General features: G+C 54.0%; 7 protein-coding genes across 7 annotated transcripts; 4 read left to right on the plus strand and 3 right to left on the minus strand.

Moving 5' to 3' along the window:
- Positions 1-1,596: 1,596 nt before the first annotated feature.
- CABS01_06895 (uncharacterized protein) lies at positions 1,597-3,740 on the plus strand (the record flags this gene model as incomplete). Its single annotated transcript, XM_060540260.1, has 2 exons — positions 1,597-1,727; positions 1,790-3,740. 2 exons carry the CDS (start codon positions 1,597-1,599, stop codon positions 3,738-3,740), a joined length of 2,082 nt encoding a protein of 693 aa, XP_060403944.1.
- A 3,099-nt stretch (positions 3,741-6,839) lies between these two features.
- CABS01_06896 (uncharacterized protein) lies at positions 6,840-7,961 on the plus strand (the record flags this gene model as incomplete). Its single annotated transcript, XM_060540261.1, has 2 exons — positions 6,840-6,924; positions 7,051-7,961. 2 exons carry the CDS (start codon positions 6,840-6,842, stop codon positions 7,959-7,961), a joined length of 996 nt encoding a protein of 331 aa, XP_060403945.1.
- A 288-nt stretch (positions 7,962-8,249) lies between these two features.
- CABS01_06897 (kelch repeat protein) lies at positions 8,250-10,310 on the minus strand (the record flags this gene model as incomplete). Its single annotated transcript, XM_060540262.1, has 6 exons — positions 8,250-8,683; positions 8,729-9,120; positions 9,194-9,293; positions 9,349-9,948; positions 10,014-10,112; positions 10,172-10,310. 6 exons carry the CDS (start codon positions 10,308-10,310, stop codon positions 8,250-8,252), a joined length of 1,764 nt encoding a protein of 587 aa, XP_060403946.1.
- A 1,975-nt stretch (positions 10,311-12,285) lies between these two features.
- On the plus strand, positions 12,286-14,027 carry CABS01_06898 (HypA protein; the record flags this gene model as incomplete). The annotated part of the gene is made up of 6 exons (XM_060540263.1): positions 12,286-12,525; positions 12,580-12,621; positions 12,674-13,392; positions 13,464-13,675; positions 13,729-13,949; positions 14,007-14,027. The coding sequence occupies 6 exons, from the start codon at positions 12,286-12,288 to the stop codon at positions 14,025-14,027; spliced, it is 1,455 nt and encodes a 484-aa protein (XP_060403947.1).
- Positions 14,028-14,158: 131 nt separating this feature from the next.
- Positions 14,159-16,967, minus strand: CABS01_06899 (periodic tryptophan protein 2; the record flags this gene model as incomplete). Its single annotated transcript, XM_060540264.1, has 3 exons — positions 14,159-16,715; positions 16,775-16,887; positions 16,950-16,967. The coding sequence occupies 3 exons, from the start codon at positions 16,965-16,967 to the stop codon at positions 14,159-14,161; spliced, it is 2,688 nt and encodes an 895-aa protein (XP_060403948.1).
- A 472-nt stretch (positions 16,968-17,439) lies between these two features.
- CABS01_06900 (septin) lies at positions 17,440-18,784 on the plus strand (the record flags this gene model as incomplete). Its single annotated transcript, XM_060540265.1, has 4 exons — positions 17,440-17,544; positions 17,615-17,777; positions 17,837-18,147; positions 18,206-18,784. 4 exons carry the CDS (start codon positions 17,440-17,442, stop codon positions 18,782-18,784), a joined length of 1,158 nt encoding a protein of 385 aa, XP_060403949.1.
- A 630-nt stretch (positions 18,785-19,414) lies between these two features.
- Positions 19,415-21,033, minus strand: CABS01_06901 (uncharacterized protein; the record flags this gene model as incomplete). The annotated part of the gene is made up of 3 exons (XM_060540266.1): positions 19,415-20,621; positions 20,687-20,806; positions 20,867-21,033. 3 exons carry the CDS (start codon positions 21,031-21,033, stop codon positions 19,415-19,417), a joined length of 1,494 nt encoding a protein of 497 aa, XP_060403950.1.
- Positions 21,034-23,806: the final 2,773 nt, after the last annotated feature.

The following is a 23,806-nucleotide window of genomic DNA, read 5'->3' on the forward strand; positions in this document are numbered from 1 at the left end:
TCCTGATCTCTCTGCTGCATCTGCTGCACAATTGCTTTCTTCTCATCCCAGCCCACCCGCCTAGGCCTGGTCTGGACCTGATCCTCGCTCTCCTCCAACCGAGTGTTCACTGGGCATTTCTCTGACCATCTTGCCGACCTTCGATATTCATCCCTGCTTCTTTTGGTTCTGTCCGTCATCAGACTCGAAGCCTGACATCTACATCGACATCACTAGCCTACCTACACCATCATCTTCTTTTCCAGTATCGCAAGTATCGCCAGATTCTCACCTACTTTCCACTGTTGGCTCGCCCTCAGCAACCCGGATTCTGATAACCGTCTCCCCACGTCAGCCCTCCCTCCCTCCGGTACATGCCAAATCGACGTCGGAGGTCCTGCATGCAGTACAGCATAGCGCAGCAACGTATCCCTCCACCAGTGCCTACCTAAAAGACTGTCAGCGTCTCCTCTCTGCCCATCACCACGGCTCGACACCACACCACCATCGAACAAGATCCCGGTCCGGGTCTGCGTCTACTGTTCGTTGCAAGCCACCTCTAGCTTCACAGGCCTCCACATCGCGACTTGTCTCATTGCTTGGCTTTTCCTCTTCCTCTCACCCTCTACGGAGTAGTCTACCTATCCCTCCAGGCCCTCTCCAGGTCCCTCCCCCCTCCCACCGTGGATCTCGGTCTCCCCTACTCGGATCCCCCTCTCCCCTGGTCCCTGTGGTCCAAGCTACTGATCTGTTGCTCCATTCACATCCAGTGGCTTGTAGCGTCACAACACTAGCTACGGATGCCCAGGTCCGCGCCCACACGCCATCGGCCAGCCCTATATTACTCTATCCTCCGTCACCCGTGACTCGCGGCCCCCAAACTCCTTCCCGCTGTGAAGGCTGCTGAGAGCTGCCCAAACACCCTGTCATTGCACATCTGATCCGCAAGCCGAGAAAGCAAACTATTATATCACCCCAGTCAAGACACAACTACTCGTCATTGCCCTTCTTTGCTTTTGATCGACATTCAAAGAGAGGTCTAAGCAACAACCGTTGTGCCTCTCCTCCTGAATCTTCTCACCTTATCTTTGCTTTTCCCACCTCACCCTCCTCTACCTACCTACTCCTACAAAGTACTGAAGCCTGCCCCCCTTCAACCTGGACTCTTTTCTTCTTGGCGCCTTTTTACAACTCCTTTAGTCATGTAAGTGCGAGAGCCTAGAGCTCGAACCGAGGGATATACCCCGTCCCTCAGCAGATCGCCCCTCCGCCGGACCCGTTCCCCGTCCTGGTCGATTCTACACTAGGCTTACCCTGTCTAACCGCCGAGTTCACAGACCACCCGTCATCGCGCCGACCCTTAGCTTGCCTTAGTTACTATCTCCGCGCCCCGGTCCCCCCTTCTACCCTAAAGAGCTCCCGAATCCCCTGCATTCCGGCCAGACACTTTTTTTTTTTGTGGTGGTTCAGCTTCTCAACTTCGCCGTCTTCAGTAACACTTTTGTTGGGATCAAGGGTCAGACAGACATCTTCGTGCGCGACAAAGAGTCCAAGGCGATGAATGCATATGCGACAAAGCCTCGGCCATAGATTCCACCTCAACTCTACACAGCGACGATGTCGTCCTACAACGGCGCCGACGCGAACTCGGTCACATCGACCAGTCCCGCCTCCGAAGACTCCCAAGCAAAGCCCAAGAGGGCCAGAACCAGTAAACCGAAAGTTAAGACAGGATGCAACAACTGCAAGTACGTGACGCACCCCTGCTGTACTCGTGTTCGTGGGCAAGAGCCTAACATGCTCACCGTAGACAACGGCGCATCAAGTGCGACGAAAGACGACCCTCCTGCTCGCAGTGTGTACGCTCCAAGAAGATTTGCACCGGATATCCACCTCCGAGCCGCAGCGCGAGACCTCACGAGGTTCTCGCCATTGCTCCAAAGCCTCTCCTGGCCGCCGCTCCAACCAACGCCGCTCCCGCGCGAGCCCCCATCGAGTTACCTCCCAGACGAGTTCAGAAGATTCAGCGCCGATTGACTCCTCCGCAAACCCCGAATGACGCTCCTTCAGCCATCACCATGTACCGCCCAGCGGGCAACTTACAGCTGTCACCTCAAGAAGGTCTCTATTTCCAGTTGTTCCGCACTCATACCGCAAACGAATTATCTGGTTATTTCGATTCCGTCTTCTGGACGCAGACAGTCCTACAGGAATGTCATGCTGAGCCCGCCATCCGCCACGCAGTGGTCGCTCTTGGGGCTCTGTACAAGACCCTAGAACAGTCCTGCGAGTCCCCGCCAGGCTCACCATCCGACGTGATGAACCCCATGGATGGCGCATATCGACATTGGGAAGTGGCAGTCAAACAGTACTCGGAGGCCATCAACGCACTCGTCCAGCTCCACCGTGACCAGAAGTCGCATCGGACTCTGTTGATGGCAAGTGTACTGTTGGCTTGCTTCGACTCGTTCGTCGGGGACCATCGCCAAGCGATACGACAAATTCAGACTGGCCTCAGCTTACTGGAGAAGCTGCGGGCCGAGCGAAGAAAATCGTTTGTACCCCTCTCCGAGGAGCCTGTTGAGGAAGAACTGGTCAAAATGTTCACGAGGCTGGCCATCCAAGCCAAGTCGTACGACATGGCCTTCCACTTCCCCGAGCCATACGTGATTCGGCTTACGCCCCAGAACCCCGAGCTCCCCCAGTCTCCCCCTTCGGACGCCGGCAGCTCACCGTCATCCATGAGCTCATCATCGATGCCGGAACAATTCTTCAATTTGATGGAGGCTCGCATCGCTTGGGACAAGCTTCTCGAGAAGATGCTTCGCTTTACCGAAACCTTGTTCACGTATCAAAAATCAACAGGCGCCAACGGACCGATGGGCATTCTCCCCAAATCGTTGAAACAGTATGGCATGAGCTTCAAGGGACAACTTGACGCTTGGTCCGAAGCATTTGAGTATCTCCTCGAATCGCGCACAGCGCCCGGCGTCAGTCATCAAGAAAAGGCCGGCATCGCGGTCCTGAAAATGTTCCAGATCATGAGCCAGATTCTGTTCCTTATGACGTACAGCGACAACGAGTCGCAGTTTGACGTCTTCCAACCCCATTTCAAGGCCATTGTCGACCTTGCTTCTGAAGTGGTGGGCGATGAAGAGAGACGAGCGGCAGCCAAGAGGTGTCCCGACCCTTCGCAGTGTACTCACCGTCACAATCATACCCCGGATATCTTTGGCGGTCACGAGTACAATACTTTCCACATCAAGCCGAGCTTCAGTGCCGACCTGGGTATCGTCCCGCCCTTGTTTGTGGTGGCCACCAAATGTAGGCATTCCGTCATCCGGCGACAGGCCATCCAGCTTTTGAGAAGCAGCGCGCGGCGGGAAGGCATGTGGGACAGTGAGCTCACAGCGCGAATTGGACAGTGGGTTGCCACGATTGAGGAGGAAGAGCCTTTATCTTCACCGTCTCCCGACGCGCGTGGCTCCCAAGCCGGCGCCAATGGAAGACACGGATCGGTGGATTTTGGCGAGGGCATTCCGCTAGGACCTGGGGGCAATGCCCGTTGGGATGATCGAAGGAACAGTGCGATTCCCGGACTGATCAAAGCGAAGCGATCTGTCCCCGAAGAGAAGCGCGTCATGGTTCGGGCGGTGGACTTTGACCTGAGGGCCAGATTTGCCAACCTCCAGGTCGGTACTCGTGGCATCATCACCGGCATGCCAGACATGCGGTCCCGTGTTACCCATATCACGTGGTAGGCCACTGCTCAAGAAAAGGAGAGCATTTGAGGATGATGGGGCTTGAGCGAGCGAATTTCATGGGAGACATTGAATTGGTCATAATTGCGTTTGATTTTTGTATTGGATATACCCCCGGCAATGTGCAAGACACGAGTGGTCATTGGGCCGTTTCTGGATCTCTTCTCAGCCACCTTACTACACAACTACGACAAAAAGTCATATGATCTGATGATTTACGGGAGTATCAAAGCGTTGTTACTGTCATAGGGACACAAGAGCACCGAAGCCGGCAAGGCCGTGGGTTTCAAGCAAGGAAGTGAGCGATAGCACTGCATTTCAGAGGAGTCGTGATCACACAAGAGGGAGAGCGTGAGAGAACGAAAAACAAAAGAGATCAAAACCTGGACTGCGCAAGCAATAATAGTCAACCTGTAGGTTAATCAAGACAACGATGACGCGGCACTAGGGCATGCACGAGAAAAGATACATTTGGCTGGTTTCCACATCGATTCAAGCTGTCATAGCGAGTGAATGCATACCAAACTTAAAGTAGAGATGTGATGTCTATCAGCTGATGGCAGACAGAGTCCGAAGGCATATGGACTTATACAGGGCACTTGCCGTCATTCACGGACCACGCATACCTAGGACCTACCCCAAGCACGGACTCCCGCGGTTGACAGGTTGACGAGCGGTAGGGTACCGGTATACTATCTGAGTTCTGTCCGCCCGGCCCGGTCTCGTGTGGATCCTTTTCGGGGACCGATGGCCGGCGGCTGGTTCCACTTTCTTCCGCGAACGTCCCGGGGCTGAGCGGAGAAGCGGTCCGCATTCGACATTGAGCATGATGGCTGCGTTTTTCGAAGCCTTCTCAGTGAAATCCACAGTACCTTGACGTGTTCTTCGGAAGTGTGTCTACCCGACGCCGAGTTGAGGAAAGGGGAGAGCCCTGGGAGGAGTGTCCTCACGTGTTAATCTAGTCGAGAGTAGTCCTTGGTATAGTGGAGGCAGGCCATCTCGAATTTTTCTTTGGGGGAAAGGGGGGGGGGGGGGCTTGACCATTCAATGTCACTATTCGTCTGTCTCCTAGCAACGGGGGAGCTGTTGGGATGATGCCAGCGAGAATTAGGGGAAAGGGATGGACAAATTTTTGCTTTCGATTCACGGTGACATTCCGTCCGCTGGATGGAGTTTTTCTTTGGGCGATGCAGCTTATTTGTGTATGGCAATGCTTGACTGGTCCAAGGAGATGGGGAGTAGAACTTAACGCTGCTTCCATCCCATCACAGTTCATCACAACTCATCTACGTTAGCAGATGCGCAAGAGGTTCTCTCTCGCTCTCGAGTGACTGTGCTTGAATAGAGGAACCGACGAGGAGGGGCAAGATGTGATGGCAGCGAGGGGCAATGAGAGATCGACCCGCCCCCCAGTGGGTTGCTGTTTGTCATGACTCCATAAGAGAACAGAGAAGAAGAAGCAGCAACAGAAGGCAAAAGAGCGCGCAGTATAGAATAGCGCGGCTAATAGAGCTGGTGAGAAAACGAGAACGCATGAATTAACCATTTGGCTTCGCAGCGGTTTTCCCAGTCACGGTAGCAGAGTAGCGGATACCCACGGGCAGTTGCCGCGTCTCAGCCTGGGTAGGGCGGTGACACGAATACAGAATGTGGATAGGAGTGAAGAAAAAATGGCGATCTAGAAGCAGCCCGTTCAGAAATTGCCATTTGAGTGGGGGGGGGGGGGGGGGGCGGGGGGGTGGCGGCGGGGCGGGGGTAGGGGGGGGGAGGGAGAGGGAGGGGGAGGGGGGGGGGGAGGGGGGGTGCGGGGGAGGCTGGTTGTTGTGGGGGGGGGGGGGGGGGGGGGGGGGGGGGGGTTGCTGTTGTTGTTTCTTCTCTCATCTTTTTTTTTTCTTCAAAAATTTTGTTGATGAGGAAGGTGAACTTTCATGGAAGATCGTTGTTCGGAGAGGTCCTATTGCGGACGAGACCCCGCTAGGGGTCCAGGCACGGTGGTCCTGGGTAAGAAGAAGGAGGAGGATCCTTCCCATCGGGTCTAGCTTTTCGGTCTTCAGCATTGAGCGGGAGCTTAACACAATGATCTGAGAATGCCGAGAGGGAGACACCACGGTAGCATGTGGCTCGGTTAGCGGTAAGCACGTTCAGGGCACGCTTGAGTTGTATTCTTGGCGATAGTGTACGGAGTAGGTACACTAGAGACATTCCTAATCGAGTTTGGATCGCAAGGAGTGTCAAGATGGACTTACAGCAAACGAAAAAAAAAAAATTCACCATGCAAACGCAAGTGTCCAATGGGCCCGCTGGAAAATGCTCCGTCTGGCGCCAATTGGGTGCGTCTGGGATTTCCAAAAAGTTCGAGATCAACAGGGACGTGGGGGACACGATCCAATGACATCAGTCACCGCCGCCCGAATGTGCAATGGCCAGTCAAGATTGCAGTCTTCGTCCTCTATCCTTGAGAGCTGGCGTCACAGAAACCCAAACAGCACAAGCACATACGAGAGGTGACGAGGTGACGAGAGAGAGATGCAGGCGACCTGTTGGAAAAATTTCTTCATTTGCTTTTCCCCTTGTCTGTTTGTTCCTGGCGTTACGGTTGCCTCTCTGCTGTGGCCCATTCACCCCTCCCCTCGCTCCTCTTTCCCCCACGTATTCAGAACCACAGGGTCCCTTTTTTAACAGATTTTTCTACCCATTCAATAGGAGAATAACAAACAAACAATACGAGACAGGAGTAATAGTACATGTACCAAGAATTTGATAAGCAGCCCAGGTTCACGCCTTGGACACCTCGCTTTGGTACTTAATACCCAAGACATCGTTGCCCCTTGTGCCGCCCAACCCACCCCCTCCACCGCCTGAGCTTTGCTTCTGAACAAAATCCTTTGCGACTCAGGCTAATTACAACCCCGCCAACTTTTTTTTTTCCCTCTTGTAATCGCTACCCCGCCACGAAAGAAAGTTGAAAAATCTCATAGCACCCTTCTTGACATTTCTCTTCCCTCCTTCTTTGACTCTCCTCACTCACTCACTCGCTTCTCACACTTCATCACCTATTCTCTTACTCCTTCACACACACACATAAACAATACTGCCAAAATGACTGAAATGGTTGAGACTGGTGTCACCTACGAGCAGCTCGCTGACCTCGAGCGCGAGTTCGAGCTCGTTGAGAACGAGATTGGTATGTTTTGATTCTGTTTGCACAAGCCCTCACATCCCCCCAGACAAGAGATGAAGGAATCGTCTTCTTTCCATCTCTTTTCCTGACCTCGCCTCTACTTCTGACTCAACTAACACCCCTCGCCAGTCCGCAAGCAGTACGAGCTCTCCAAGCCTCTGTACGAGAAGCGCGCCGCCGTCGTCTCCAAGATCCCCAACTTCTGGGCCCTCGTCTTTGAGCAGTCGCCCCCCGAGGTCGACGAGCACATCCAGCCCTCCGACGCCGCCCTGCTCCTCTCCTCCCTCAAGACCATCTCCGTCTCCCGCCCCGAGATCGAGAACGGCTCCGGCGGCGACCCCCGCTCCCTCACCATCCGCTTCGAGTTCAACGAGAACGACTACTTTGAGGACGCCGTCGTCGAAAAGACCTTTTGGTACCGCCACTCCGCCACCTACACCGGCCTCGTCTCCGAGCCCGTCGACATCAAGTGGAAGGCCGGCAAGGACCTGACCGAGGGCCTCCTCTCCGCCGCCAAGAAGGTCTGGGACCAGGGCCCCATCACCCCCGGCAAGCTCACCCCCGAGGCCGAGGCCCTCCGCAAGAAGGTCGAGGAGACCGCCATGGGCGGCGTCTCCTTCTTCTCCTTCTTCGGCTACGTCGGCAAGCGCATCTCCGCCGAGGAGAGCGCCGCCGCCCTCGCCAAGGAGGTCAAGGAGTTCGAGGACCGCAAGGCCGGCAAGAAGACCGCCGAGGAGGAGGAGGAGGGCGACGAGGACGAGACCGAGTTCGAGCTCGAGATCTTCCCCGACGGCGACGACGTCGCCGTCGCCATCGCCACCGACCTGTGGCCCGAGGCGCTCCACTACTTTAGTAAGTTCCTCCGCGACGGTGCCGTCGCTGCCGAAGAAGGACGAGACGGAGACTTACTCTCGATGATAGCCCAAGCTCAGGAGGCCGGCGAGCTGTCCGACGCCGACTTTGAGTCCGACGACGAGGAGGACGAGGATGAGGAGATGGGCGACGCCGAGACCACCCCCAACAAGAAGCGCAAGGCTTAGATTGACGACTTACCACCGACGACGACAACACCCCACACCCCACAACACACATACGCATGATGATGAACTTTCTTAATATTAGACAAAACCTGGTGATACCATGATCGAGTCCCCCTCCTAGAGGAAGAGGGAGGGACTCTCAATTCAAAAAGTTTTCGTTTGTTATACCATTACTCGTCCCTGTTGTTACATTATGTGACCCTACTGTTCATGTCTGCGACTGAGAGATCTTGAATTCATGCGCGACCTCATCTCGTCATTTGCTGACGTTCCTCGTTCCTACATCGATTAGGACGGCCTCGCCACCATCTGGCCGAGTTCATACCTGCCATGCGTGGAGCTAAGCTCCGCAGCACCATGTTCTGCGGGTAACTCGACGGGGTTGAAGTGGTCGGTATGTCCTTCGTGCAGCGCATTGACCCCGGCCGGCCCATTGTATTCATATTGCGCGCTGCCAGGCTTCTCGTACTCTGGAGGCGTTCCGCCTGTCTCCTGCTGCGGCGCCGCCTGGTATCGTTTCCTCCTCAGGAAGAACACTACGAGGCAGATTACAAGAACGAGGCCTACAACACCGCCCACAACGGCACCTACGATGGTACCGATAGGCGGATTGGATGGCTGAGAACCTTGCGCAGTCGAAGTTGCGCTGCCTGCATTGGACTGTTCAGTAGGTGAAGGATCCGAGGTCGAGTTGGTGGGCGCCGCTGCTGCTTGGTCAATACCTGAGATATAGACTCATATTCTAAAATGAAGTCACGCTCACTTACGCTCAGAAAACAAGGCCTTGACCTCTTCGCTCGCCCAAACGACGGAGTCTAGTCCCCCTTGGGCATACCACTGCTTGACCGCGTCGGGCGACTCGTACGGTCGCGCCTGGTAATCATACCCATCAGACCAGCGCATCTCCGTCATGTCAAAGATGCCCAGCCCGAGCTTCCAGGGGTCTGGGTCTGTCAACGACCTAGGGAAGCCGAGGGACCCGTCTGTTCCTCCAATAGAAAGCATCTGGCGGCCTCCCTCGCCCACGACGACGCACGTATGGCCCGCCCGAATGGCTGACGAGCCTGCTGCTTTGAAGAAGACAAACCCGGGCAAGCTCAGGACGTAGACATCGCCAGAGACGCTGCCTGTCTCGGTGCTACCGCCGCCGTAGAGAAAGCTGAGTAACGCACTAGCATTAGTCCCAGCCACTTATCATGGTCAAGCGGTACGATGGAAGTTGTTTCTCTTACATCTCGTACGTGTCATTGGTGCTGGAAGCGCCCACGGCACAAAAGTTTCCTCGTGTCGCCGGTCTGGAACCTGTTGTCTGCTGAGTATACCACTTGTCGGCTGAGTAAGTGTCAGTGCCTTGTTGAAACACGCGTCGCCAAGAGAGTCTACTGACTGCTGGGATTATACAAGGCGACCTTGTTGAAGTCCACCTCCTCCCAGCTCCCTTTCGGTAACGAGACTGGTGCCTGGCCTCCGCCTAAGAAGAGCAGCATTCCGCCGGATCCAAACGGCACGAACTGTGATGAGCCTCTTACTGAGGTCCCATATTGACCGAACCCTGTAGAGGACGTATTTTTTATCTCTCCCGAAGTCATGTTGTACGATATTAGTCCAGGAAGGGCGAGAGCATTGTTATAAGTAGAGGTATCCGTTCTGGAGTTTGCAACCCCGCCAAAGTAGTATCCCACATCCTTACTCTGTGTGAAAGAGGCTTCTGTGGTGCGGGTGAGCTTGCTGAAAGCGACGACGCTCGCGGGGGTGACCTGCGACCAGGTTCCACCACCGTTACCGTCCACCTTGAAATGCCATAACTCTTTTGCCGGGGGCGTGTCGGAGTAGGACATCATGCCGCCCCAAACGTAGAATCCGGTCGAGGATGGGTCTCGCCATATGGCCTGCCAATTGAGCTTCGGTCCGTTCTTGGGAGTGGATGTCATCGTGACGCTAGAGTTGGTCCATGATTGTTCGAGACAGATGGAGAGTGTCGAGTTCACTGGAGAAAGCGACAGACGTCAATGATGTGTCCTAATTTCAATTTGAATTGGACGTAAACCCTACCTGGCCACGACGGGTGGTTGGCAGTGGTCCCGTTTTTGCCGTTGTATAACTGGGATACCTCGCCGCCGTCTATATACACATAGCCACCTATGACGATTGCTACTCAAGTTAAAATGCGACACTCGGTCGTGAGGTGTCTGATGAAGTCTTCGACATACCTGAAGGGAAAGCTCTCCTCAGGAAATCAGAAGGAGACGGAGCGTCATCGCGGATTATCAGCCTTGATTTTCCAAAGGGATTCCAACACTGCGCTGAAACCACCAACCAAGAGAACAGTAACAACGCTGTACGACACATTGATGAATAGAGTATGAAAACACTCGGTCTGGCCTCTTTGACGAAGAAAGAGAAAGAAGGGATGCGTTGTCTTCGGAAGTCTGAAGTATGGCGTTAGGGAAAGGGCTGTATGAGGGAAACAGCAAATGTCTTCCGAATTCGAGAATTGGTCCCATCGCCTTGGAGCAAACTTACCTCAGCCGAAGTCCGTAGGCTGCCTTCTCTTGGTCTGTCACGCCACCAGTGCCCATCTCTTGTGTGACCAGACTGGAGAATCTGGTGGACGAAAGGGAACAAATGTCGAGCCCTGTCTTAGCTTGAGGCGGACATTTTCCGCCCGATGATTGACTACTGGCTACGCCCACCTGCTGTGAAGCTTGGGCATGGCTGTCAGCCTTGGATGTGCCCATCACCATCGAGGCTGTGGCAGGGAGGCTGAGGCGAGACAAATTTAGATGAGATGGCTGTCGTTGAACAGCCATTTGAGAGCCCACCGCTCTCTGGGGAAAGCACAAGGCTTGGCTGTGGAATGATCGCTGCTGTGAGCATGTTTTGGCAAGACTTCTGGTGGAGGCTTTGATGATTTCTCTTAATCATGAAACACAGCAGTACAGGTGATCAAGGTGACTTGGATCTAGGAGAAGTCATGTAATGACCGACCGCACGTGGGGTTACTTAAGCTCAACTTTGCCAGTTGGAATAGCCCATCGACCCCTTGCTCCTTCTTGGAACTCTGTGGAGCTTTGTCACGCTTCACTAAGACCACCTGCTTCTTACGCCGAGCTTCCTTGACATTGATACCACTATTGCCTACCTGCAAGGTGCCAAGTTGGACAAGGCAGGCGCTGTGGTGCTTGATGTAGGCAGCCTGCCCATCTCCAGGCGTAAGCAAGTCTGAGACTAGGCTATGAGGCTGATCTTGGCAAGAGCCGGCCTGAATGTTCTCATTCATTGGGCAAGATAACCAGAGCTCGAGTGCTTGTAATTGGGTCTTGTACACGTATTCCTGTTGATATCAAATTAGGTTGTTCTTATCTTGTAGTATCTGACTGTGATATTCTGGCTCACAGATGGTGACCGAAGGGCAGGCGCACAGCAAGCACCTCGTGCAGCTAGTCGTTATGGTACATATTGTTATGCCTAAATCTTCGCGCGTGACCGAGAATCTCGAATTACTTTACGATATGGTCGCCCTTCGCGTTCAAGCCTCAAGACCGAAGGTGCATCCACCCTCCCTCAGGCATACGAAGGTCCACAACTTCAGTCGATTTACCTTACTAAAACAACACTAGTGAGAGCACCATGGGGCATTTGGGTTTCTCATCCCGCAACTCGAGCGTATGTATTTGGGTTCCATCTTGTCGTTCCAGATCCGACAGAGATCCTGTCGGTCGACAGAGATCCTGTCGGAGGTATTCGTAGACTTGCAATTCATCGTAGACAGGGCTCGGGTCTCGGTGAAAGACCTTCCCAGGCCGGCAGATCACGGAGACCGAAGATGTAGAATAGTGGAGATTTCGGCGGACAGTTTCGGAGGTATGTGTCTACGACTCTCCGGTCCGTCCTTGTCTGTCGGGGCTTGTTGGTCACTTGTCTGATGTATTCCCGACTACTAGCACCGTAGCTTACTAACACCACAGCCCACTATTAGGTGTTCGGTTCTCGATTCTGACGAATGTGGTAGGTGACATTGGCATCTAAACCCAATCCTCCTCCCAAAGTTGTGATGACGTCAAAAGTCTGGGGAAATGGCTTTGTAGAGTTTAGGTGATGCGCACCACAGACCCCCTCCCGTAGCCGCCGCCCGGGAGCCACTTCGACTTACCCGCATCTAGCCATCCTATGGGAACACCTCCGATTCTTTACCACTCGCGCTCGCCCTTTCGCGCGTACCTCATTTGTAAGCGGCCGTTTGGTCCCGGGTTCTTGCAGAGGTTCGAGGCCCCCTGTCTTTGATACATATTAAGGTTCAGTCAAAGTCTTTAACGTTCCCACGATGTCATGGCGAGGGTCATCTCTAAGTAAAATGAGATTACCATCCACGATTCCCAAGAGAATCTCAAAACACATCACACCCAGCGCAAACCGTACTTTCTCACACAGCCAGATCAGAGCTATCAGCATGGCGACAGCATACAAGATCAATGTTCCGGTGACGAACACGGGACTGTGGAAGTTTGATCAGAAAGATGCTGCCGCGAGCAAGGTGTCTGAGCTACTACAGGAGGATCTCGAGGTACGGACAAATTGTACCTTACATAGGAGTAGGCGGTATGCTAATATTGTACAGAAACATCATGTCTTCTTCAACCAAGAAGGCTTCCACAACCACGTGAGCTCAAATACTCGGATCATCTCATAGCCAGCCTCTAACATCGTTCAAGATCCCTCATCAGGTCCTAGCCCTCTTCGGTACCGGCGCAGGCCCCGACGCCATTCAAGCGGCGTACAAGGAAAACGCAGACTACCAGCGCCCAGCGCAGACCCCCCGTGATTCCGTCGCAGATGAGCTGCACGACTGGGACCGCGCGAAAGCGTACCTAGGCAAGGAAAAGCACTACCCAGACTTCCTCCTCTTCTTCCAGCGCGAGATTGAGAGGCTCGGGGGCTGGGAGGCGGCGTTGAAAGAGCACCTCTTCAAGGGCGACGAGCGCGCCGACGACATGTTCCAGCGTATGTTTGCGGGCTTTTTGCACCCCATTATCCAGCTCATGTATGGTGTCGAGTGGGAGCAGCCCGCCATCGTCGCCGAGGGGCTGGCACAGGCCGCGGTGCATAAGAACCAGCTCAAGGACTTTTTTGACGAGACGGAGAAGCGTGCGGCGGCAGCGAGTGAGCGTATGCCGCCGATTTCGGATCTTGTTGAGGAGATTCGTCGTGACCAGAAGCTTGCTCAAGCTGCTCAGATGAAGGACGCGAACAAGATCTTTGACGGGATTCTGAAGCGCGCGCCGGAGGAGATGCTGCGGATCGCGAGCAAGGTCAAGGTTCGTCCTGAGGAGCTTGACGAGAGGACGGCGGAGATGTTTCATACTGCCTTTTACGTTGCCGGCGGCGCGGCTCTTCGGCCAGGCAAGGAGCCAAAGTGGGATTTCTTCTTGATGTGGGTGTGATCTTTTTTTCGTCTTGGGAGAGGCTGGCGACAGGAATGCCAGACGCTGATGCTGTAAACAGTCACCACACGAACGCTGCGCCCATCTTCCTCAGTTTCAACTCCATGCCGTGGATCTCGACGGAGAACAAGGTGCGCATGCTGGAGTACAAGATCCGGATGGACCTGGTGCAGTATGCGGCGCGCGGGTGCCCGCCGCTGCGCTTGGAGGATGTCAAGTCGTACAAGCCAAAGGACAAAGATGAGGGCAAGGACTTGGTCTCCAAGCCGACTGGTGAGTTTTCCATCTTTCGTCATACTTAGAATAGTGGCTGATGGACTCCACAGACCTCCTTCCAAGATTTCACAACTTTGTAGATGACGGCCACACGATCAAGGTGGTCAGAGCACTTGGGATTTGCCAGGACCTTTCAGCGAAGTATGGCGACAAACCCTGGATCAAGATCAAGGATGGGGAGTGGCTCAACCTCACCTACATGTTGTTGGATAGCACTGAACATGACGAGACGAGATGGGTTCGCTCAGCGGGCTTTGAAGAGGCGTGGAAGGTGAGACAAAAAACCATCGTTTGGAATGTAAATTCATGATATTGACGCTGCTTCTAGGACGTCCCTGCTCGCGATTGACTAGCCGACGGTGACAGGACGATATCAAGGTTGTAAATGAATGAGATGGGACGGCATAAATGTGACAGTAGCAAAATCATGGCAGCTTGACAAAACGGGGGGGGGTATACATTTGTAATAACATCTATGGTTTATTCTAGCCCAATCCACTCATCTCCGTCGGAATCGCTCTGGCCCTCATCCGCATCGCCAATCGCCAAAGTCTTGGCGGGGGCGTCGAACGCGGCCAAATCTAGCATTTTTACACCGGTCGTCTCCTTTTCGTTGCTGGCCTGGCCCAACAGATAGTCCACCATGTACACATTATCGTCCGCGAGCCTCCTGATCTCGTCGCGCATCCTCGAGACGGCCCTGGCCACGATTCTCAGCTCGACGTCCACCTTGCCCCTGTGCTGCGTGAGCCAGGCGCCGTGCTTGTCCACCAGCGCCTTGACCCAGAGCAGGCAGAACTCAATATGCGGCGTCTCCTCCGTCTGGGCCGCGACGAAGCGCAGTAACCTCGGAACGTAGACGATGGGCATATCCTGGACGACCAGAGCAATGTCCGTGTGCGGTATTGAGAGGAAGACGCGCTTGATGAGGCCGGCCTCGTTGAGGCGGAAGGCCATGACCAGGGCTTTGAGGTAGTCCTTTTCGTTCTCCAGGACGGCGAGCGTGGATGCGGGGGTGATTTCCATGTTGAGGTCAAAGGGGTCGAACTGCATGAGGTTGTCGAGGCTGTAGATGAGCAGGCCCTCTGTTGTGGCAGCGCAGAAGGCCGTGCCGGTAGGTGTGAATGCAACGCCCGAGACGCGGACCTCTGGCATCCTCTTCCTCGCAGAAGGGTCGCCGCGCTTGGAGCCCGGCAGGGAGTCGTCTCTCCTGTCCTCGGGGTCCGAGGCCTCGCCCTGATCATCGATCAGACCGCCGGGGCCGGCCTCGGTAAGGAGCTTGCTGTTGAGGAACTCTTGCGTTCCGGACAGAGACAGGTTGACGCTGACTGTGTACTTCTTCAAAAGAACCATAGTATGAACAGAGTACAGGCAGATGTACTTGCTGTTGCCACCGGCAAGCAAGCAGCTTCCGTCAGTGCTGTACTGAATGGTGTTGAAGCTCTTTGTGCCCGCCACGTTGGCGGCCGTCCTCCGATCAGTGAGCTTGCGTCCACCGGAAACGTCACGACGGCCGTCCAGTCCAGACACCTGCTCAGCATCCATGATGGACCAGAAAGACAGCTGACCATCCAACGTTGAAATCGCCAGTTGTAAAGAGTCAGGGCGCACAGCGATATCGAGGATATCGGCCTGCAGCTGCAAAGGCTCGCTCGTTTGTGTCCTGTTGAAGATGGACCAAATTCTTGCGGTGCGGTCCCAGCTACCACTGACAAGGGAGTTGCCGTTTGGTGTGAAGGCTAGGGCCGACACGGGACCCTCGTGACCGGTGAGCTGGTCCAGAAGCTGTCCCGTCTGAACGGACCAGATATGAATATCGAAAGAGTCCAGAGATCCAGCCGCGACGACCTCGCCGCTAGGGTCAACGGCCATACATGACCATGACAGCCTTGTCGGCGCTGTGAATGTGCGGAAGTTTCTGTATCTGATGAGATCCCAAGCTCTTACGGAGCCGTCAAGACTGGATGTGAATAGTACGTTGCCCTTCTTTGAGAACTCGCAGGCCGTGACACCACTTGTGTGCTCCGTGAAGGTGACGATGCAGAAACCAGATTCGGTATCCCAAACCTTAATCTTGCCGTCATCGGCAATGGTGACGATGCGCTGTCCATCGGGGGAGTAGACCAAGTTGTTCATGGAGTCAAAGTGGCCCTGCTGCTTCAGGATATACGACTCGGATTGCCATTCCCACACCAGGAGTTGCCCCAACTTTGATGCGCCAAAGGCTAACCACTCTCCGCTCTTGTTGATCGTCACAAAGTCGATCTCGTTTTGAGAAATGTTGAGAGTGTGGATCATGTTGAAGTCGGGCAGCTCGTACAGACCGAAAGTTCCGTTGGAGAAACCGGCGACAAGAAGGTTGGACTCGGGGTGAAAGGTTGCGCATCGGACATGCGCACTGTTCTGCATGAAGTAGTGTCTGTCGACAATTCTCCAGCGCATGTCGTCCTCGTCCTCGTCCACCATCTCGTCTTCATCCTGAACCGGCTTTCCAACGTACTTCCAGTCGAACACAGCGCCGTCCTTGCTGACGGTGTAAATGGTTTCCTGGTCCTCCGAGAACCATGCCCCCACCACAGCCTGCTTGTGTCCCGAAAGTACCGTCGGCACGAACCCCTCCTCACGATCCAGACTCCATATTCTTGCGGTCAAATCCTTGGAGGTACTAAGGAAGAATCGCGAGTCGCTGGACCACTCGATGCTGCGCACTTCGTCAAAGTGTTGTGTGTGGGTGTGGTGCTTCACAAACGGCGCGAACTCGAGTTCTCCTTCGGCATTCGCATCTGGTGTGGACGGCACATGCCAGACTTCGATCTTGCGGCCCAAACCAACAACGAAATGGCGTCCGGAAGGCGAGAAGGAGAGGGCGGTGACAGAAGAGCGGAACGAAAATCGGTAAATGGGGATTCGGCGGAGGACGTTGGTCAGAATAGCCTGGCCATCTTCGTCAATGGACAGTAGCAGGTTTCCTCGAGGAGTGAGACCGATTCGCGAGATATTTTTCCGGTGCGCGAAGGGAAGAGTATGTGACTTGTTGCTGATAGGAAATTAGCATGGAAATGTTTGAGTTGCGCCGACTTTTGAGGCAGAACATACTTCACCAGGTCGAAGACAGTAACCCTGTTCCCCACGGGCGAGAACAAATGGGTGCCATCTGGGCTGAAGAGCAGGTTGCCCTGGCAGTACACCGTGCCGAGCAAATTGGAAAACTAGAAATTGAAGCAATGGTCAGAATCGCATGCGAATTAGGGGAAAATCCTGCAAAGCGTACCTTAAAATCGGTCTTCATTGTCAATTAGCACCCATTTCCTCACCTTGAAGCTACCGAAATTCTCTCCAAACCAAAGATTTTCTTATCGATTGAAGGCGCGCTCTGCAACTTTTTGGCGGGGTCGGGGAATCATTCATCCTAATTTCCGCGGTCTAATCCCCTCCGGGCTAGACATACTGTTGGTGAAAGTGCCAGGGGGAAAGAGGGGAATGATTGGCAGGAAAAGGGGGTCCTAATTAGTCCCCTGCGAAGGGCCCAATGAGTGTGCACCACCCAACCCCAGAAGGCCGAATGGGAAATTTGGAGGTGGCACCTTTTGATTCCCCTGAAGCACAAGCTCAAACCTCCCCAACTCAACCGTCAACACGCCCACACCGCAACCACATCACGAAAACAGTCGCGCGTTCAATTGCGATTCTTGCGGCCAAAGACCCTCTCACAGGCATCAGAAACGAATTTAGATTTGTTTAATCGTCAAATACCGCCCAAAATGGCCCCCGCCGCCGCCGAGAGCGCTTCACCGATTGGTATCGCCAACCTCCCTAACCAGCGACACAAGATTGTCGCCAAGCGAGGTGCTGCCTTCACTATTATGGTATGTCCATTCTCGTGTGACGGAACACATGATAATATGTCATGCCGGGGAATACTAACAAAATCGTTAGGTTGCTGGCGAGTCTGGCCTCGGAAAGACCACCTTCATCAACACCCTGTTCTCCACGACCATCAAGAACTATGCCGACCACAAGCGCCGTCACCAGAAGCAGGTTGACAAGACTGTCGAGATCGAGATCACCAAGGCTGAGTTGGAGGAGAAGTTCTTCAAGGGTATGGCTCTTGCTTGCCAATTCCCGTGATGTGGATCATACGATTAACACGGATTACAGTCCGCTTGACCGTTATCGATACCCCCGGCTTCGGCGACTATGTCAACAACCGCGATTCCTGGATGCCCATCATCGAGTTCCTTGACGACCAGCACGAGTCCTACATGCTTCAGGAGCAGCAGCCTCGCCGCCAGGACAAGATCGACCTCCGTGTCCACACCTGCCTGTACTTCATCCGCCCTACTGGCCACACCCTGAAGCCCCTCGACATCGAGGTTATGAAGAGACTCTGCTCGAGAGTGAACCTGATTCCGGTCATCGCCAAGGCTGATACTCTTAGCCCTGCGGACTTGGCCAAGTTCAAGGCTCGCGTAAGTTTGGATTGACTTGCTTGTCGGAAACAAACAGACTGACCACTGGGTGCTTCAGATTCGCGCTGTCATCGAGGCCCAGAGCATCAAGATCTACCAGCCCCCTGTCGAGGAGGACGACGAACCCGCTGCTCAGCACGCCCGCAGCTTGATGGCTGCGATGCCCTTCGCTGTCATCGGTTCCGAGAAGGACGTCAAGACCGGCGACGGACGCATCGTCAAGGGTCGCCAGTACTCTTGGGGCGTTGCCGAGGTCGAGAATGAGGACCACTGCGACTTCAAGAAGCTGCGGTCAATTCTCATCCGTACCCACATGCTCGACCTCATCCACACCACCGAGGAGCTTCACTACGAGGCCTACCGCGCCCAGCAAATGGAGACCCGCAAGTTTGGCGAGGCCCGCCCCAGGAAGCTCGACAACCCCAAGTTCAAGGAGGAGGAGGAGGCGCTCCGCAAGCGCTTCACCGAGCAGGTCAAGATCGAGGAGCAGCGTTTCCGCCAGTGGGAGCAGAAGCTCATCGCCGAGCGCGACCGTCTCAACAAGGATCTCGAACAGACCCACGCCCAGATCAAGCAGTTGGAGACCGAACTGGAGCAGATGCAGGGAAGTGCCGTCCGCAGCCACGGTCGCCGTTAAGGGCATTCGAACGTGAGGGTTTCCCCTCGATTTTTGAGCGGTTTGTTCCTGGGCGATTGGTGCTTGCTGGATTCTCGACACTTTTACCTTTTTATTTCTTCTATTCGGGGATCGAGAGCACCAACTCGCTGCAATATCGTCTTTTTGACGCGTCATCATGGATATGCTAGCTTCTAGCCTACCCAAATGGGCTCGACTCATTTGGCTGAATTCGCCTGTATGAGCCTCAAGTCTCCACTATCAGTCGAAAAATGGGAAGAAAAACACAAAACGTGCCCTCTGGGTATGGTATGAGATGGACGTTACATTGGGAGCTCTCTTCTTCCCAAGAACCTGTTACCCCCCTTTTTTTCTCCGTTTAGTTATCCCCCACCTGTTTCTTAGTCACGATGTAATCCAGCTCACCTTTTCATGATACCAAAATTAATGAGAAAGGCGTCTACCTTATAGTCCCAATTGTTTCATGCGTGTGTCTGCAACGATATGCTACCTGTGTAGATGGGTGTCTGTGTGTGTGTGCTCCTGTTCCCAAGAAAAAAAAAATGAAGTCCTATTGTGTGTCGCCAGTATGGTATCGTTACATTTGCGCCGCCTTTGCACCCCATGTCTCTAAGAGATCGTTTCACACACTTATACTGCATCCATCGTGGCCCTGGTCGTCAACTGCTCATTCTTGTTACCCAGCTTGGAAATCTGAAGAAAGGCGTCCACGCCGTACCCCTCGAGACTGTGCAGTTCGAGGCTGCCGGCCCAGTACTCGGCATAGACCCGGCTCAGGGGTAGGCCCATGCCCAGCCGCAGATCGGGCGGCCGGCTCGTCATGGAGGCGAGGGAGTTACCATGGGTGTGGGCGTGACTGTGGTTGTTGGGGGTCTTCATGTCGGCGCGGCCCAGCTCATCAGAGACGTGGAGCTCCTGCATGGTGGCGGCCAATTTGGGCACGCGGCCTAAGTTTTCGAGGCGGCGCTGGCTCTGGGGGCCCTTTGAGAAGGACCAGAGGTAGGGGAGCTCCTCGCGCGGGATGCCGCCTCCCTGGTCCGAAATGCGGATGATTACGTGCTGCTGCGCCTCGCAGATGGTGACTTCGATGGGCGGCGGGGGGTTATTGTCCGCGTCTTTGGCCTTGATGTTGTTGTTGTTGTCTTTGTTGCTCCGCTGCCTTCGTTCTATGACGGCCTGGACGGAGTTGCGGAGGAGCTCACCGATGATGTACTCGAGGTGGCTGAGGATGTAGGGGAAGCTGGACTCGAGGTGGCCCTCGACCTTGATCTCGGGGACCTGGACGTCGTGGCCGTAGGTGGAGCGGGCGAGGCTCTGGACGGCGCGGGTGCAGCGCTCGATGACATCCTTTGCAATGCACTTTATAAAGACCTCGCCGATGAACTCGGACTCAGAGAGCTTTGCGCCCGGGGAGAACCAGGGGGAGTGGTAGGTTTCTGTGAGGGCGAGGTGCTGCTCTGCGATGACTCTCCTTGATATTCTCTGCATGACGTTCAAGTTAGGCCTACGTGGGTCTGCGCGGGGTGTGTGTACCATGGCTGCAAGAGCACCTACAGATCGCAAGACTGTGTTCATGAATTTGTCGAGGTCCTTGGCATCCATGCTGCCTCTGCTTTCCAAGATGCCCATGGAGAGCTTAGGTATGACGGTGAGGTGCGCCTTGAGCATCCCGCTGATGATTTGGCAGAATTTCTCATTGTCCTCGAGAGTCTTGATCTCCTTGATCTTGCGAAAGGTGTCGAATGCATTATTGTATAATTCGTAGACTTCTTTGATATGGGTGTTCGTGACAACGACATAGGGCAGCTGTTGCATGTCTCGAATGCGATGTGCTATTCTGTTGCGAGTGTCAGTCTGTGACTGTTTTGAAAGCATGAAGGTAGAGAACGCGGGGCACCCTACCGAGTCGGCAGCTCAGTTCGAACATAGTTGGCAGAGCTCAAGAGTCGTGATTCGGTAAGGGAGCGGCCAAAGACCATGAGCTGGCGCAAGCTGATCGGGCGTGCTTCTCTCACGACCCATCTGAGAGACCTTTGTTAGCATGTGACGATAGGAAGTGCCGGGGGGCGGGAATGGACGCACTCGTCTAGGACAGAGACTGGTCTCCAAGTGGAACTGCTCATTGAACGCCATGACGACGAAGTGATGCCATTCTCACGTAGCCTCCTGGGCGCAGGCAGCATTGCCCTCCTGGGGGCTGATGTCAATCCGCATCGTCTACCGGCATGCCGCAATGCGATGGACACCATGCCGTAAATTCCATACGAGTGGGAGGTAAAAATGAAGGAAGAAAAAAACTTTCGTGTACTTGGTCAAGTCGCAAGAACGCGGCCTCGAGCGGAGCAAGAAAGAAAAGAAGCTTCTTAGGTGGAAAGCTCCTCAAAGGGGGTTGGGTATATGAGCGATTTTGAGGTCAAGAGGTATGTTGCAAAGTAGGTTGGGCAGCTGTTGAAGCTGTCTCGAGAGAGGCGTGACCGGTCGACAGATTGGATGACTCTCGCATCGAGAACGGCCGGCGGTTGCTACCTTGCAGGGTCTGGAACTATAACCCCACACTGCGGAATCGGCGCACCATGCTGCGGACTGCCGCAACGGGCAACCCTGGTCTCCTTGTCTCCAGCGCCAGAAACGACGTGACATGATTGGTTTTGTTGACGGGCCGTGGACCCACACCCCTCTCCCCTCTGGGGCCCTGGCGTCCGCGAGCTCCAGCTTGATCTACGCAGGTAGAGGTGTGCCCTTCCCGTCTGGCCCTCCCGTCTCTGCCAGGTTGGGAACCCAGTTCCGTCAGATGACAATGTTCGGTCAGCATTTTCAGCCATGGGGGAAAGCTGAGGTGTGTGAAGATACCGAAGACCTCCGTTGAAGAGCATGTGCTGGTAGTATGCGTTCCTGACGAGATTTGGCAAAGAACTTACCTTAACTACCACCTGAGTTTGTAGATTCACTCAAACGGCCCTCTCTTGCAAACCATACTAAAGTTTTACCTGGTGGAAACACAGAGTGCTCAAACATATGTTCTAAGACTCCTATGCCTGATTTATGGTCAGACGTTTTGTTCCTTGAAAAGAGACTGATCCTGGCGGTGTGAAAGACTATAATGGCGGAGACGGTAGAAAATGGTGCCAATACCCAAGGTGGTATTCGATAGTATTTTCCCGGTGAGAGCTGTCTATGGGGCACTGAAAGGAAACCCTGATAGGCTAAAAGTATTCAACACCAGTTGGACGCTGTTGGCAGTTGCGAATGCACGGGTGACGGGTCCAAGGGGCCCGGGGATATTATCTGCCTCGGGAGTCGTGCTGCACTCGGATGGAGGGGTGAGGTGGCATAAGTGGGGATCTGACTAAGGAACATATTGGCTTGTTCTCGTCTTCTAGGATCTTACAAGAGGTGTTCAAGGAAGGGCGACGGCATCTCAATGATTCATGGTCTAGCATTTCTTCACCTCGTCTTGACATGTGGAACTAGGTTCTTAGGCAACCCTGGCAAGACAAAAGGACCATATCAGAGAGCACAACGCAGGGCACGGATGTTCGAGCAGAGGGCTGAAAAGAGCACAACGTCCAACATCTATGAACCAAGCAAACTATGGAATAGAGAGCAATGTCTCCGGCAGTCATAGATGACATGGAAAAGATGAGCCTTGCATGTGCAATGTACCCATGTTGTAGTGCTCATATATCCATGACATGGAAACTTTACTGCGGCCAGCCAGTATGAGTACCAGGCTCTTGGGATGCCCACATTTCGGATGAGTCGAGCGACCAGTCAGTGAGGAAGGCAAGCGGCGCGAAAGCTTTCAATGCTCACTTCAGCCGAATCCGGTGCTTCAGACCGTCCGCATAAGTGAAGGCGAATCTCATTAGAAGTATGACAGGTTGGCTGGTTGCTTGTAAGAGCTATCCGTGGAGGAACAGCCCGCTCAGAAGTTCGGGACCAGAGGTGTGTCATGCTCGGAGGAGGAACACTCGTTGTTTGTCAAAAACAGATTTGTTGTTTAGCGTCCGTTCTGTAAGTAGGTACGGCAGAAATTGGCTGTATCCCCATGTGAGACTAGACGTATAGATCAAAGTTTCAGGCGATGAGATGGGGTTGCAAAACTAAGCTACCTTGACACTGCTTGCTTACTGAATATGTCTGTGGAGGATCTGATGAGCCCTAGGCGTTTACGTCAGCCATCCGTTAGTCCAGCTTTTGCTTGACCAAGTTAAACGTTTGAAGAAGTGGTGGCTGATATGCAAGGCTGAAATGACCTGAGTCGATCAGATGTTAAAAAGACAAACCCGCTGGCATCACTACAGCAGTATCAGGTCTCAGAAACACAGCTGGGAGGTGAAAGGAAACTGGAATGGGCAAGCTCTGTTGGCAGTCACAGAAACGTCATTGGATGTGTGGGGGCCTTCTACCCCAATCAGAGGGGTGAAGACCATCTGGGTAGGTGTAGCTTGTGCTAGCCAGACAGCGGCTTCATTGTGTGGCTGCATCAGAGCAGCAGGTGAAGTGCCTTACACGCAAGCTCACCTTTGCCCCCAGCTGGCCGGTAGAAAAGGTCCTATGCAGGCCTCAGGTACTAGCCACGGCATGATTTGACCCGGATCTGTTAAGACAACAGCAGCGTCTCAGTCAACAGTCCTAACATAAACTATGTACCCTTTCACTCCTCTGCCTGCTCCTGCTCCTCACAGCCGAGCACTCGATTAATAAGGTAATGCCTGACATTTAATACTTTTGGTCTCACGAGGGCCTTTCTGGGACTCTAATGCTGCACTGCGCCTCACCTTTCTCTCACTATTCTATTCTCTCCACCATGACAACCTAGAAAATTGAGTTGCCTGTCTTGATCATAGCAGACACTGGTGTAAGGCCATCTCATTGCTCCTGTCTCATTCACTCAAAAAAAAAAAACGTTTCATAAAGGCGGATTTACTGTGACCCTCTACACCTTCTACCAGAGGTGTCTACACGTTGACTGAGGTGCCTTCACTGCCTCTTGCCCAGTTCCCACCTGCCCACTCTATT

This window comes from Colletotrichum abscissum (genome assembly GCF_030869225.1).
Source record: "Colletotrichum abscissum strain IMI 504890 chromosome Unknown Scaffold_14.1, whole genome shotgun sequence".
Classification (NCBI taxonomy): domain Eukaryota; kingdom Fungi; phylum Ascomycota; class Sordariomycetes; order Glomerellales; family Glomerellaceae; genus Colletotrichum; species Colletotrichum abscissum.